Below are 16,534 nucleotides of genomic sequence, written 5' to 3'. Positions count from 1 at the left end.
AATTCTATTACCAAAAGTTTCAAGAAATTTAAAATAAAACTTAATCTTTATTTTGATAAAATATCATAATTTTGTGTTTTGATAAGTGCAAAGCGATTTTAATATGTGTATATATTACATATCATCTTAAAATTAATGTATTTTTGTCATGCGTCTCATTAAGATATTTAATGTACTTTAATAAAAATATTTTAAAGTTTCAAATGACTCACTAATTATTAAATTAATTTTTATTTATTCATACAAATTTTTCTAATTAAGTTGTATCTCGTGCAAACGTAACACTAATTTAAGCACGTTACAAATTAAACCTTATAGTCTTATTAGCTTTTATGCATGAGCGTGCTTAGAGTCTCTTCTATTTTTTTTTTTTTAATAAAAGTTAATAATTTGCATCTATTATAATTTGGAAATATATATTTTTAGTTTTCAAACAAAGAATAAACTTTGAGATAAGCATTAACTATACTTTCATTTTTGAACACGTGTTTGAGAGTGGCGTAGTTATATAGGGAAAATTTTGAGTAGGAAAAATAAGATGAACATGAGGGGAAAAAGGCTAAATTTTTAGGAGTTCTCTTAGTTTTATTTTTTTATTTTTAAATTGGGGTGTTTTGCTTTTATTATGATGAAAATGGAATAAAAAAGACTAAATTTTATAGAATAAAAAGATGAATGTGAAGGAAAAAAAATTCTAAATTTTAGGAGTTACCTTTTTGAATTCAAAATTTATATTTTTATTTGACATTTATAACCCTATTTCTCAAAAAAGTTACCATTTATTAATGGGAGTATTTTTGAACTACATAAAAGTTCAGTTTAAAGATATGAATTCTCTTCTATATAGTATATATTAATTTCAAATTGATACAATTTTAAAATTTTGGGTTCGATTTTAAATAACATTATTGTAAAATTTAATTTATAATCATATTAAATATTAAGGTTTAATTTAAAATTATCAAACTAAATTTAAAATAAAAAATTTTAAATATCTACTACTAACCTCTTATATGTTTGTTATATATAAACCTTTGAGAATTCACATTTTTATTCTTATATATTTAAATCTTTTAGAATCTTCTAAAAAAAGATCTTTTAGAATCTTACCATTACCGACTTGTATTATGTTTTCTTTAAATGATAAAAACTCTGTACACCACCTTAATTATCAAAATTTTGATTGAAAAATCCAGCCATAATTATCAAAAAAACCATAATTAAAAAAAAAACCATAATTATCAAAATTTTAGAAATTTTTGTAGGGAAATAAATTTATATTTAGAATTGATGTATAGATAAAACTTAAAAAGAAAACCCATAAAAAAAAAAAAAAAAAAAAAAAAAAAAAAAAAACTTAAAAAGAAAAAAAGTATGGATAATGCATAAGTCATAACTAAGGTACCCAAAAATATACTAAAATAATGTAGGCAAGAGATTTGAAAGGAAACAAGGTGGGAAGACAACAACAACAGCACAACAACAGCAACGAAACCCAAATAGGAACCCCAATTGTGGAATCATCATTTTCTCTTTTGCTATTTTACTATCTTTTCACAACTCATATCAACACTGGCAACTCTCTCTGAACCTTCAACATCACAACCATAAATAAATTAAAAAAAAAAAAAAAAATCACACAATAAATTGACAAGAAAGGCTTTAAATTATATGCCTTACTATTTTATATTGAATAAAGCTCATAGATAGATAGCTGTGATTGGATTAGTTCTCAATTTTTGATCTCTAATCGTAAAATGGAGGATAGCTAGGGTTTTAGTTTTTAGTTCCAGGTTATTCGAAACGTTTTTTTTTTTTTTTTTTTTAAGTTTATTTTTGGCAAATGGATGTGACAAGTCAAAACGGAGGTGAAGGTGAGTCTTCGTCGGATGTTGGAATACCTACCGGGTTGAATCGGATCAAGACTCGGCGAGTTTCTTCGAAGGATCAACAGCCGAGTTCTAGACCGGACGAGTCCGTTGAGTCTCCGAGTTTTTGGGTTTCGAGGTCTCCGTTGAGGCAGAAGCAGAAGACTATGGCTCAGGGAGGACGTGAAAGGCCCACTGGTCCTTCCAGAAAAAGTAGGTTTGCGTTTTCTTGTTCCAGAGGTTTAATTTTGGTTTTGTTTTCGTTAAGCTCTGTTTGGCTGCTCAGAAAATGTTGGAATAGAAAGAGAAAATTACTGTTTTTTTTTTTTTATAAAAGAAAATATACTGTTTGATTATATATTTATATATATATATATATATATATATATGCACCAAAAGCCTTGCAGCTTAACTGGCACCTGTGTCTCCAGCGGAGACGTTCAGGTTCAAATTTCCCCTTTGTTGTAACTATCGAATTTATCAATATATGTATGTGTGCTGTATATCTTGTGTTTAATAAAGTATTGGCGAAACTTCTGTTTATGGGAGGAGATTTCATTATTTCGTTGAAACTGGTTTTGTAGATTATGGAGAATGTTAAAAAAAAATAGAAGCAAAAAACTAAGAATTAGTTTAGAAGATTGGTGTGTGTATGTGTTTAATCCTGTCTAGTTGCCAGTGGTGTCATATATGTGGTTCTTTAAGTTGTCGTATATGGTTTTTTTCAAAATTTTAATGGGCTATTGTATGGCAACATAATTTGGATTGCTTAAATTTGATTGTAAAGGATACTGAGATAATTTTAGGCAAGGTGTCTTGATTAATTACTAAAGCTGACATTTTAAAGGGGTCCTTTAGCAAAAACTTGTTTAACATCAAGGCTAGATAAAGTGAGTAAAGATACCGTTGTCTGCCAAGGCCTGTCATGTGAAGTTTTTGTTACTGATGTGTATGGGGTCATCTACTGAACTCATCTTCACTCAAAGATGGACCTTCAAACTGGTGTTAGCTCCTAGTGATAGTCAAGAGCCTTGTAGCTCAACTGGCATCTCTTAGTTTTTCCAGTGGAGACGTTTAAGGTTCAAATCTGTCATGCCTTCTTGTTGTACCTATTATATTGTCAAAAAAAGAAAAAGGTGTTAGCTCCTAGAGATAGCTGAAGGCCAGGCAATTTGTAATGCCTTTTCATTCGTAGTTTTAAGTTCATAGAGTACAGAATTTGTCACAGAAATTCTATTTCCCTTCCCCCTCCTTAATTTTCAAAACATACAAACAAGGGAAAGGGGTAACAATTCCCATCCCCTCTCCTCTTCTTCCCTCCCTTACCCTCTACTCTCCTCTCCATCCAAACTTCCAAACATAGTGTTAGAATTTGTATGATTTAAAGCCCAAGCAATGCTTAATGATTAGGACTATTCTCTTTGGCATGGTGAACTTGGCACTGCTGGTTTGAAGCCAGCTCTGTTTAGCTATATCTACCAGGATTGTTAAGAAAATTTCTTGAGTTTTAAATGGAGTTGGGACTGCTTGTTAAGATTTTTTGGTGGTTTAGACCCTCCTCTTCTTGCCTGAGTTGGTACAAAGAGTGGTCTCTAGAAGAGCTTCTGTATTGGGTGACAGGAAAAGTTGAAGTTCTTGATTTGTTATTCGTTTATAATGTGTCTTTTCTAGTAAAAGATTATACTTTGTGTAATAGCAATCTTAAAATATGTAGTTTCCTTTTTCCTCATTTTAAATACAGCATTCCTGGTTACTTAAAGAAACATAACAAAATAATATTTAATTACTTTCTTGCCTTAGCTTTCCACAAAGGAAAGAAGATAGCTCTTTGGTTCAAGTCATATCTTTCCAAGGATTCAACTCAACCTTTCAATAATGTTCCTCCAAACATTGAGGTATGATTCTTTTGATATTTGTTTATAAGTTACTTCTATTTATGTAGGATATGCATATGATGATTTCTTATGCTTTGTTCTTTCCTAGATTTACTGAAAATAAGTCATGCTACTAATCTGACAGGGCTTCAACTCAAAAGTCAAGACACCAGACGAGGAGAGTCCTACACAAACTAAAGTACACAATGAAGGAAATCATTTAGATGTAAAATATTCTTCACGGGAGAGTGCAAGCCATAGTAAAGTGTCAATGGGTTTAAAAAGTTTTTCACATGAAATAGGACCAAAAGTTAGCATTCAACCTGCCCAGCCTCGGGCCCACAGCTACAGTGATTTGGAGGTATTACTCATAGTTTGAGAATAATACCCATTGCATTTGTTTGATATTTTTGGTTAGCACCGTTAGATTGTGACAAGTGCACTTAAGAGTAAGTTATTTGATAAACAGACTTTTTTTTGCACTTTTTAAATTGTTTGATGAATATTATATGTTCACATAATGTGAATTGGCTTTTGTATTATCGTATGTCATACAAAAGTACCATCAACAGTTGTCAATTATGTTGGAAAAAAAAGAGTGCAAATCTACTACAAAATTGCTTCTGGATAAGGCTTCACAGGGGTGTTTTTCATTGTTCTTGAGATGTTTGATAAACTTACATGTTTGCCTATGAACTTGATTCTTGGATTCAAAATTCACTTGTCAATATCACGATTACATAGACTTATTTATGTTGGAATAAAATAACTTATCAAAAAAAATTTATGCTGGAATAAAATAATTGACTATCATAAGAAGTATTCAAGCAAGTCAGCGAAATCTAACACAATACCTGCACATGTAAACATCATCAAATGGTTTTACATTCATGTTGAATGTTGTTATTTTATAATGGTGAGATTATATCATTGGTCCTAAATCCTAATGTCCCTTATTCCAATACATTTTTTGTTAGTCCTCTTTCCATGGCATGCAATTATACAAGCTAATGACTTCGGCATATTTTAAGTTTTAACTAATGTCTTGTAGAGATATCATCACATATAGCAGTAGCTAACTCTACCAATATGCCATAGATAAAAAGAACCATTTTTGGTTTGTGTTGTAAGAGAACAATTTCTTAGGATAAGTTAATTTTAGATAAGAACGAAACAAAATTATTGGTCCCTGCTGGACTTTGTTATTTATGACTGATTAACATCTTTTTTCATTTTTCCTTTATGAGATATTCAGGAGCTTTTGGGTTCTTTGCATTCAAGATTTGATGCTGCCAAAGAAGTGGTAAATGTGGAACTAGCTAGTTTGGCAGGGGATGTTATGGATGTTGTTGAGAAGATTGACTCATCCCCAGAGGAACAGACAATGGCAGATGATCTTCTTATTCTTGCTAAAGTGTGTACTGAAATGGCTTCTTCTGAGTTTCGTGTCAAATGTGAAACAATTGTTCAAGAATTGACTGAGAAAAGGCATCAGTGTCAAACAGGAATGCTAAAGTGGTCGTTCACACGGATGCTCTTCATATTAACACGTTGCACTAGACTGTTGCAGTTCCAGAAAGATAGGGAACCAATAGACGCAAAATCCCTTAAAAAACTAAAGAAATGTTTAGAAAGTGTTCCTGCTGTTGAAACAAGCTGGGTGCCCAATCCACGGCTTACTGATTCTGGTTCAGATTATGCTTTGAATCAGAAGCATGACGTCAAACATGAATTGCAGCAAGAAAATAAGCTATCTTCTGTCCCAGAGGCAGGTTGTTACAGTTCTATAGAGCCAGATGATGAGAATGACAGAATTTTGAGAAAGGATTCTGTGGTCTTGGAACAAAGATTTCCAATTCAAAATTCCCAAACTAATTTACTTTCACTAGTGCAACAGTTTCATCAATTTGATGGCATTGGAAAGTCAGCAAATAATTCCATTTCTGGTTCATTTCATGAGCAAGAACAAAGTGCTGATGGATCTGATTCAGTTATCTGTCGGATATGTGAGGAAATTGTTCCTACTTGTCATCTGGAATCACATTCTTACATATGTGCATATGCTGAAAAGTGTGATTTAAGTTATCTAGATGTAGATGAACGTCTTATAAAACTGGGGGAGATATTGGAACAGATTATAGAGTCGCGCAATACAAGTTTTCATGCATCTTATGGAAGCCCTGAAAACTTAAGAACACAAACTACAAATTTGGCAATCGCATCTGAAGGTTGCTCTCCCAAGATTAGTGAGTGGCGAAATAAAGGTGTTGAAGGAATGTTTGAGGATATACATGAGATGGACACAGCCTGCATAGATGATTCTCATCCTCCTATGAACTTGAAGGTTCACTTGGGTGTAAAGCTTGGCAACCATGGCGCACCCTCTTCAACTGGGAGCATGACATCAGTATCATCCACTAATACCCCTAGAGCTGGTCATTTTGACTCCTGGTGGTTGGAGCATAACAATCCTTCCGAGCTTGAGGATGTGCAACAGGTCTGTCATTTTTGTATTGGATTTTTTCTTCTTCTTAGAGGTCATGTCAACCCTGAGTGTAATTAAGTTTAATTATCAAGAGTCGCTCAGATCTTTGTCAATAATATTTTCATTGCATGGAATGTCACACTCAACTGTCAATGCAACATGTGATCCACTTCTTTGATAGTTTAGTTGTCATTATGATAAGCAACAACAAAAATAGATTTTTTTTTTTTTTTTTTTTTCTGGACACATCCATTTTATTTGTGAGAATCACTATGACAATTTAGACATCACCAGTAAATCTTGGAATATCCTCACTGCATTTGTCTGCCCAATTATTTTCATTTAAATTTAAATTAGAAGCTAATGATAATCAACAAATTAAAATTTAAGTTAAAATTAAGAGGAATTTCACCTAATAATTATAGGTTGTCTCAAATTGATGGAATGGTTACAGAGTATTTAAAATATTAACGATGGATAAATCTCCAAATTCTACTGAGATATCTCAAACTATCCCATTGATAGAATGAGAATCTCCACAAAGTTTGAAGTTCCTTTGAGAGAATGTAGAAACCTACCCATTTTCAAAATGAATTTCATATTCACATAAAAGTGTATATATGATTTAAAAGGTAAAACTCAGAAATTTAATTAAGAAATATTTTACATTAAAATCTCATCGAATATTTGATACAATCAACACTAATCTCAAAAAATATTCATGAACTAGTTTGTGTTTGTCCTGTTTTTCTATGTAGGATTCTTGTCATTTTTTTTTTAATTCCTGTTTGACATTGCTATCAAGTCAGTACAATCTGGGAATGACCAAATTACTATGACTACTACAATCTTTAGTTGTGAAGACAGGATTAAAAAGTCATTTTTGAGTGGCAAAGGAAGAAATAAAGGACTTCTGTTATTCAACTATAAGTAAATAAGGACCTGTCATTGTTTAATGAGTGTTGTGGAACAATTTTTGTCCATTGGAAAAGCATAGGGATTCTGTTAAATTAATTAATGCAGACATTTTATTTTGGGGGGACGTAGGGGGAATTGGGACAGTAGAAATAAACATGGCTGTGGTTTTCCTATAAAGCAGTTGGCAATTTTGTTGTTTTAAGATCCTGTTCTTATTCATAAAGGTTTCTGTTCCCCAAGGGTCAAGTTCTTTGCAGCCCACATTATATTATAACAATGATCCTTATTGTCAATCTCATTTCTTGAGTAAACCATACAAGATAACCTGCCCCTTAAGCATGAACTGCTCACAATCTTTTGTACAATAAGTGAACAAGAATGTTATCTTTTCGGGTCACAAGTTCCTGTTGACCCTTGCCATACTGGAGCTGGCTGCTTATGTACATCTGTTGGCGTAATCTGATTTTTCTATTTTAGATTGACTCCCATCAATAATTCGGGTCCTGCTTTGTTTACTTCTTTGAGCTTGCAGCTCATTCAGATTTCTTCTAAACTAGGCCATCCAAGCTGCCTACTCTATGTAATATGTGGTATTTGATTACCAAACTCTGCTTTCCTTCTAGCTTGGGACTCTACTTTCAAGCTTTTCATTTTTTGTCTATTTTTGGCTGGCAAGCATTCATTATCTTTCTTATAGATTCATTGCTTCTGTTCTTAAATATATCTATCGATCACCTTATAGCTATTGTTGTAATGCCTTTATGCAATTTCTCATGCCTGTACATTTTTCTTGCCAGATGATTGACCTTGCAGACATAGCCCGCTGTGTGTCTGAAACAGATCTTTCAAAAGAAGGGTCCCATGAATTTTTGCTTGCCTGTATGCAAGACTTGCAGGATGTTTTACTGGATAGCAAGCTTAAAGCTCTTGTAATAGATACCTTTGGAGGCCGGATAGAGAAACTTTTGCGGTAATTTTAGTATTAGGAAAAATATCTTATGTTATTGGATTTAAATAATTAAACTCATTTCACTGGGTTATTCCTGTCACATTCAACTACATTTGCAGGGAAAAATATCTACTTGCTTGTGAACTAATGGATACTAGGAGCCCAAAGAATGATAGCAAGAATAAGGAAAGCTCTAGATCTCTGTTGGATAATGCATCTCAAAGTAGTGCAGTATCAACTCCTTCAAATTCCCTGCACAAAGAGCGGACAAGCATCGATGACTTTGAGATTATCAAACCAATTAGCAGGGGTGCTTTTGGTAGAGTCTTTCTTGCACGTAAGCGGACAACAGGAGATTTTTTTGCAATAAAGGTACTCATTTATCAAGCAAATGGTAAATATTCTTCATTTAATGTCTTGCTAAGAAAAACAGACTAATACCATATGAATCGTCCTTGTTATATATGTATTTGGATTTACTACTGTAAGCAAAAGTAGAGCTACTTGGTGGAAAAAAGAAATATAAGATGCCAGGTCATTTGGAAGACTGATAGCTACAGCTGTAAGACTAAGGAGTAGCTCCTCTTTTGAATGAAATTATTTTTACTTGTCAAAGAAAAAAAAAAAATAGAGGAGGAAGGCTTAAAAGAACATGGTCAAGGTGGTGAGCTACAACAGAATGGCCCGTTGTATAACAAATTGATGGATACATAGCTCTATGCAGAAGATAAATATGGTGTCTCACTTACAATGTGAGCCTCATGCTTGCTTATAGCTAAGTCTTAGACCATAGTTGCTTAAGATTGTTGACTTATGGGAAATTTTTGTTGTCATAGAACACTACCTAGGGCCATATCTTTGGTGAAATCATGGTTTGCTATCTTTCCCCACCTTTATCAAAACCTCTTGTCATTGCATATGGCCATGATTAACACATTTTCATATATGATCAGAGCATCCTGGCTTTTATGAGGTCACTGGCATCTATATTCTTGTCATGCAGTTCCAAGAATCTCAATGTCACTCAAGATTCTTTCGTACAACACCCCCCCCCCCCCCGGGCCACCCCAAAGAAAAACAGTTTAATCTCTGTGATCTTTGTTTTTGCAGTGATATGTTTTCCTAAGGAATGTACTAGTATTTTTTCCACCCTTTTCTCCTTTTCCCAGCCATTTAATGAGTAATTATTGTTTTTGGCACCATAATGGTAATCTTGGTCCAGATTCTTGATATTGTGCAACATTTCGCTTATGCAGGTGCTGAAGAAGTTGGATATGATACGAAAAAATGATGTTGATCGTATATTAGCCGAGCGTAACATACTAATAACTGTCCGAAACCCTTTTGTGGTAATATCTAATTTTGGTTTCTTTGAATCATGAGAGCTGCTACTGTTGAATAGTTTAATATGTTCTTTATGATTCATTTGAAATGAATATGTGATCTTGTACTGCAGGTTCGATTTTTTTATTCATTCACCTGTAGAGATAACCTTTACTTGGTCATGGAATATCTCAATGGGGGTGACCTTTACTCTCTGCTGAAGAAAGTCGGTTGCCTTGACGAAGATGTAGCTCGCATATATATTGCAGAACTGGTCTGTTTAAAATCATATGTATTTCTTTTCTTCTTTTTTTTGGGGGGTGGGGTGCGGGGTTCTGGGGTGTATGTATTTCTCCTTTAGTTCTTTCTTGATCTTTTCTTAATATGTTTTATCGTATTGCAGGTTCTTGCTTTGGAGTACCTCCATTCTCTTGGAATTGTACATCGTGATTTGAAACCTGACAACATATTGATTGCACAGGATGGGCACATTAAGGTCTGGTGTATGCATTTGATGATTAATCTGTTTCCGTGTGTAAAAAATAGTAAAAGAAAAGTCTGGAACATGGCAACCAATTCATGCTGCATTTGATATTGAGTTACTTAGAGTGCATTCTTTTGTCAATAAATTTACTATCTAAAATTTTCAAGCATTAAATAAAAGAATTGATTTTGTGCAGTTTTGTATCTTAACCCCTTACTCATACTTGTTGATGTCCTTTTATTTAGTACGAGATCAAATGAGCTAATTTGTTGGCAACAGAACCTTTTGAGATTAGAACTCATTAGCTAAAAGACCTTCGAGAGCAATTATTTAGACCTTCATGGCTCTATTTCATTATGCATCACACTAGATGTCCTTGTATATGCCTCTGCAGGGTTGATTTCAAATCTGCTTCAGCATTTGATGAATGACAATTATATGCTAATCGTTGCTTATATTACCAGCTTACAGACTTTGGGCTATCCAAGATTGGCCTTATAAACAGCACAATGGATTTATCAGGACCTCAGACAAATGGAACTACTCCAGATGCCCATGACCCACATGCTCAGCAGACAGATGATAGACGACAGCACTCCGCTGTTGGGACACCTGACTACTTGGCCCCAGAAATCCTTCTCGGAACTGAGCATGGTTTTAATTCTTCTTTGAGTTTAGGTTTATTTTAAACATACTGGGCAGTTAAAATGACCCAATCTTTCATGCAGGTTATGCTGCTGATTGGTGGTCAGTGGGAATCATTTTATTTGAATTGATTACTGGAATTCCACCTTTCACTGCTGAACGTCCAGAGGTATTCTTTATATTCAAATTTACTCTGTATTTTTCAACCCTAGTGCTTCTTTAGAAATTAAAGCTCCTTTGAGATCCATGTATCAGAAAAGCATTATCTACATAGTCTCTTGTTCTGTAGAACATTTTTCCCCCATTAAGCAATATATGTAGCTAGTAAGATTCAATCCAATGAGCTTTATCGCAGATGGCTCCTTCTCCTCATTCTTAGGGGAGGAAGATGGGCTCATGGATCCAGGACCCACAGTTTGTGCGTGGAAATTTTCCTATGAAAAAATCTAAATTTGATTTATATGATTGAATGAAGACTTCACCTTCATTTAGAAATGTGCTATATGTTGTTATGTCTTGTCCAGTGCCTGCTGTGCCATTAGTCTATACTTTTCTTGTCAGACATGTTATCATTATCTTGCAGGCATGGTGCCAGGAAATGATGTAAATATCCATGCATTATTGGCTACCAATGTTGTGTATTTTCCAATGACAACTTTTTGAATAGTTTTTCCCTTTTTTTTGGAGATTATGTACAACTTAATGCAGAATAGGAATAATTATATTAAGAAATTTTCATAATTGTAGGTGGTGCAAGCAAGATTTAGCTAAAATGCCAAATTTTAATTTTAGATGATGATATCTGTCATACACGTTCACCTGCTCATAGCAACTTGATAAACTATTGATTATCTCAAAAGTTTAAACCGTTAGGAAATGGTGAATTCAATCATTTTACCTATATTCTAACACTCCCAGTCACATATTTGATGCTGCCATGGAAGATTGATTTACTATTACTTTACGAATTTGTCTATTCAAGAATTATTTTATGGGGTCCACGTGTGAAGTCTAGTTGAAGTAAAGTCATGTAGTTTTAAGGTCTGGGGTTGAAAAACCAAATGAAAGACTAACATGTACTCAAAGAAAATAAAACCTAAATATTGCTAGAAAATTCTGGACTCAATTAGTCTTTTATTAGGTTTTTAATTTACTAGTCAAACTAGGAGTCCTAATATTACTAGGGAGTTCCAATACTACCAGTACAAGGAATATGTGTGTTTATATATTTGTGCTCAATGTATTCAAAGGAGATTGGAGTTTATCAAATAGATTATGGAGTGTTTTGAGCATTGAGGCACGTTTGCTTTTGCGTGTTCTTTTCTTCTTTTCTTCTTTTCTCTTCCCTCTTACTTCTTTTTCTTGTGGTACTGTTCATACAGCCCCTGAGCACCATAAAAACCTCTTTTTCTTCTTCCTTACAGCCCCAAATCAAGCCCCTTCCCCACATATTTTCTTCTACCAAATAGCCATCAAATAACTCATCTGAATATCTGATCCCTAACACAATTCTTCAACAACTAAATCTTATTTCCACAATCCCCTAAACTTTAACCCACCACAACCACACATAGATAAATCTATTTGTTCTATGTCAATGTGGGGGTCCAACACTTGGGACTTTTAACTTTTTAATTGGGTCCAACACTATGATGTGAGTTTACAATCTTAAACACATTGTACTTTTGTTATCAATAAAACTATTATTACCTATTAAAAAAAAAAAAAAAGAGGTAGAGTGGACATAACTCTCAACAATATTTTGTTATAAAATGGTAAATTTAATTACTTAACCAATATTTTAACACAAGTCTCAACAAGAAAAATATAATATAACCACCAGGGTTCCACCCTTCAAAGCTAGAATGGGTTGGTGAATGTATGCAACATCTTTAGATTTGTCTCCAATTTTCCTTTTTTATTGTATTAGATGAATTGGGTGGAACATTCTAACTTTATCATTGGAATTACTCTTCTAATGTGAATGTTGCATTGCTGCATGTACGCATTTAGCTCCCATCAGTCATTTTTATTGTAGTTGTGTGTTTCTGCACCTTAATTCCTTAAATTTAGTACAATAGTGCGCTTATATAGACTATTAGGAATATCCTAGCCCTAATTGATTTGTACCAAAGCCCAATTATTGAATTACGAAAATAACCTTAACTCTAGGGAATAAAATAAAATATTGATAACCTAATTAGTTAATAAGACCTAAAATAAAATCTAATGGACCAATAGTAAAAATAATATTGCCTTCTAAAATTAAATAAAACCAAATTAAAATAAATCTGTCTTTGTGCTCCTTACATCATTACATATTTCTTTTGTGAGCTGATTTCTCATCAGCACATTTGTTTAAGTAAAATTCTCCATCTGAGATCTTAAACGTTTAACACTTACACTTTTTTTCATGGGTGTGCAGATAATTTTTGACAACATTCTTAACAGAAAAATCCCCTGGCCTTCTGTTCCTAGTGACATGTCCTATGAGGCCCAAGACTTAATTAATAGGTTGGTTATGCTTTGTGCCTTTAATGTGTTGATGTTGGCTTGTAATTGCTTGTCTTATCAATTTTGTGTGTGTGTGTGTGTGTATGTTTAGGTCTTGCTTTATTCATTCACTGTATGTTGTGAGCACAAACAGATAGTAAGAATGTCTGAAACAGAAAAGTTCTTTAAAAAAATATTTATAAAAAAAAAAACCTTAAAAATTACTGTATAAGCAAAAAAGAAGGTATGATTCTCTGCCTACAGTAAACATTCAGATTTTGTACTTTTCTGCAAATATAGTATTAAATTCAATATGTCTAACTTGAATTTGGAGGTTACTAACAGGTTTGTTTGAGATTGATAACATCTCCTCTTCTGATGTAATTTTAACACTATGCATACAGACATGTCTTCCGACATATAGTTTTTACATTGGGTAATTTACCTACTGTTCCCTTTATTTCCTAAGTTTATGGTGTAGCTACACGTGTTTGCGCAAAATCAGATTATTGTCATTTTATTCACATTGCTTCATACCCACAAATTGGATCAGTTAGACAACTTGATCTACTATTTTGGTGTGTATTTAGACTATACTTTACTATTTACAGAGGCGAAGCACTCATTTTAGTTCATGTCTGTTTGTGTAGTCAAATAATTATTCAATTTCAATCCTATTCTTCTTTAGGTTTCTTATGCATGGTCCAGAGGAGCGGTTAGGAGCAAATGGATCGGCAGAGGTTGTATTCCAATCTCTGGACTCTGATCATTGACCAAGCAAGAATATTTTTTATTTATTTTTAATAAAAAAAGTGCAATAAGCATAGTCTCTGCACCATGAAGACTTGAACAAGAACTAATATTAATTTATCATAGATTTGCCATTTTGATTCTGTTGACTTATTCTTACAGGTAAAAGCACATCCTTTTTTCGGAGGAGTTAATTGGGACAGCCTAGCATTGCAAAAGGTAGAAATGCTGCTCCTCTTGGTGTTTCTGAGATATATTCCTTATATTTAAATTTCTTTGTTTGATAAAACTATATGGCAAAATGTGTTCTGTTTTTCTTTTTGTTGAGAAGCGTGCTCTGTATTATGTGTTGCTTGTATTGAGCTTTATTAAATTACAATGTCTTAGCACAACTGTTTGGGGTTGATAACATGATCTTTGGTGCTCAAAAAATTCTTGAATGGCACATTCTTGAGTAATTAATAAATTTTTTGGAGAAGTGGCTAAAGTAAGCCAAGCACTTCAATATCGAAGTGGAGACAAATGGAAACACAGATGAAAGTTTATTTTTCTATTATGATTATTATATATTGGTTTGCCTTTTGTGAGGCTAATTTGGAAAAGACAACTTGTCATACAACCATGCATAGGTCTTTTCGTGTACGTTGAGCCCTTACAAAAGCATGGTTCACAACTATTTCTATTTTCTTTTATGTGCATGTTTTTGTTTATGTATGTGTTATATCTATAAAGAATTAGAGTATTCTGATGCATATTTCTTATCACGAAGATTTTGGAAATATTAACATTGTCACTACTTAAACTTTATTTTAGGCAGCCTTTGTGCCACAGCCAGACAGTGCAGATGACACAAGCTATTTTATATCACGGTTTAATCAAATGTCTAGTGGAATGCCAGATGATCAGAACTGTAGCAATTCAGATTCTGACACTCAGGAATCGTGCTCAAATTCTGGAGATGAGGTGGACATTCTCTTATTCATCTCTCAACTTTCCTGTTTATGCTTCCAATTAATATTACATGTATTATGATTTCATTAATACTTCATATTTGAGAATTTTACTGGAATAGTTACTCAAAACAGCTACTGTTGCATTTAAATATTGTGTACAATATACAAGATACTAAACGCCTACTACAGACTTTAGCTTCTTTTTTTTTTGGAGGGGGAGCCATTGGAGGCTGGTGTTGACCTTACAAATCTTTGTGTCATTAGATTCCTAGAAGGAATATTGATGTGGAATATGAAGCACTTTGTTAATATTTGTTTTCTTCATCTAAGTTGTATTACTGTTGATGACTGCTTTGTAATGGATGCAAGTTTTTCTTTTTTTTTAAATGATTGGTAAGTTACAAATGCACACAATGGGTTTTGAACCCACAACCTCACTCTCTACGTAGCACTTGCTAGGAGGAAGTACCAATTGAGCTAGAGCTCACTGGCTTATCCACTATAGGGAAAATTGTTCTTTGTAGATTGATTAGAATGTCCCATGGGAATGAAGGTGAACTGTATTAGCTTATTTTCTCTATTATTTTGAGTTCAGAAGTTCTGTTTGAAATCATTTAATGTCTTTTGAAATCTTATTGTATATGTTTTTTTTTTTTCCTACTCAGATGGATGAATGTGGTGACCTAGCAGAGTTTGATGACTCTCCATTAAGTCTCTCATTAATAAATTTCTCTTTCAAGGTAAGCCAACTCAACTCCTTAAAATGAAACAATGTAGCCATATTTTATATATTTAGTGTTGCACCAGCAGCTTCTTTTCTTAGTATTTCCAGTGAACTTAGAATTATTACCTGTAAAAGGCTCCTGTATTAATGTGGGCGTCCAAGGCTGTCACTTGCACCATTTCCCAAATTGATGATTTTGAAGAGAATGAAAAATATTCTTGTATTTGCATGTGGCTGACTGCTATAGTTTGTTACAACTTACCAATTCAGGTCCGTTAGCACTGCAATGCCACTTCACCCCCCCCCCCCCCCTTCTCTCTCCACTTTCTGCCGTCTCACGGGAGAAGGAGAAATAAACCACCACCTTATTGTTGCCCTCCATATGGCGTTGCTTGTAGGCAATGTATGTGCACTGTACCTAGTGAAACACAATTGTATTTTTTCCATGAGGTTTTTGAGACATCCCTCACATATTACTTGGTGGAAGTTTTTGTCAAAGATTCATGAACCATGTATGTCAAACAAATTAAATATGATTCCAACGTGTTTTACTTAATGGAAATTCTCTTTGCAGAATTTGTCACAGTTGGCAGCTATTAACCATGATGTGCTCTTACAAACTGGGAGGGATTCGACAAAGTGCTCTCCATCTAGAGGTCCTGGTTCATAGTTTATGGTTTGTTCTAACACCAAATGCTTTGTACAGCTAACCCTGTATATAATAATTTTAGGATAGGAAGAAAAAGGTATACACCCAAAAAAAAAAAAAGGAAGAAAAAAGAGAAGAAAAGAAAATCATAAGAAATTAAAAAAAAAAAAGAATAATATCAGCAATAGCAATGACATCTAGTGGCATGTATTGCTCCTTCTAGAGTTCTCTGTCATGGAAAGAAAATGAGAACTGGTTCTTTTTTCTTTTTCTTTTTCTCTTTTAATTTTTAATTTTTAATTACTGTAAGATTCATAATGGAAGGAGCTGCCATTTAAGCTAGAGGCCTAGAGCTCATTGTCACGACTTATTGTTTTTAATTTAAAATTAAGAGGGAAAAGGTTTTTATTTTTTTGTTA

At 33.5% G+C, this 16,534-nt stretch overlaps 1 protein-coding gene across 4 annotated transcripts; it reads left to right on the top strand.

The window, feature by feature from the left end:
- The first annotated feature begins 1,412 nt into the window (after nt 1–1,412).
- On the top strand, nt 1,413–16,534 carry LOC115974300 (probable serine/threonine protein kinase IRE4). Of its 4 annotated transcripts, none has more exons than XR_004087886.1 (17): nt 1,414–2,081; nt 3,669–3,763; nt 3,888–4,103; nt 4,998–6,239; nt 7,943–8,115; nt 8,214–8,466; nt 9,351–9,443; nt 9,551–9,691; nt 9,821–9,913; nt 10,366–10,555; nt 10,630–10,715; nt 12,972–13,060; nt 13,728–13,779; nt 13,952–14,008; nt 14,607–14,752; nt 15,408–15,482; nt 16,041–16,114. XR_004087886.1 is itself a non-coding variant. In XM_031094578.1 (17 exons), the coding sequence occupies exons 1-17, from the start codon at nt 1,844–1,846 to the stop codon at nt 16,134–16,136; spliced, it is 3,339 nt and encodes a 1,112-aa protein (XP_030950438.1). In that variant the 5' UTR covers nt 1,414–1,843; the 3' UTR covers nt 16,137–16,534. The 4 variants fall into 4 exon arrangements, 3 of the variants coding, with proteins under 3 accessions (XP_030950440.1, XP_030950438.1, XP_030950439.1); XM_031094578.1 differs by having other exon boundaries at nt 14,603–14,752; nt 16,041–16,534; XM_031094580.1 differs by lacking the exons at nt 12,972–13,060; nt 15,408–15,482; nt 16,041–16,114 and having other exon boundaries at nt 1,413–2,081; nt 14,607–14,692.

This window comes from Quercus lobata, chromosome 2 (genome assembly GCF_001633185.2).
Source record: "Quercus lobata isolate SW786 chromosome 2, ValleyOak3.0 Primary Assembly, whole genome shotgun sequence".
Taxonomy (NCBI): domain Eukaryota; kingdom Viridiplantae; phylum Streptophyta; class Magnoliopsida; order Fagales; family Fagaceae; genus Quercus; species Quercus lobata.
The sequence above is the reverse complement of the archived record's forward strand: the minus strand, read 5'-3'. Positions and strand labels throughout refer to the sequence as shown.

What these genes read in the sequence shown, in the direction of transcription:
- LOC115974300 (XM_031094578.1), top strand. Translation starts at nt 1,844, where the DNA reads ATGGATGTGACAAGTCAAAACGGAGGTGAAGGTGAGTCTTCGTCGGAT. An exon ending in AGCTTGAGGATGTGCAACAG is followed by an intron (nt 6,240 to 7,942) that starts GTCTGTCATTTT and finishes TTTTCTTGCCAG; the next exon opens with ATGATTGACCTTGCAGACAT. An exon ending in GCCCAAGACTTAATTAATAG is followed by an intron (nt 13,061 to 13,727) that starts GTTGGTTATGCT and finishes ATTCTTCTTTAG; the next exon opens with GTTTCTTATGCATGGTCCAG.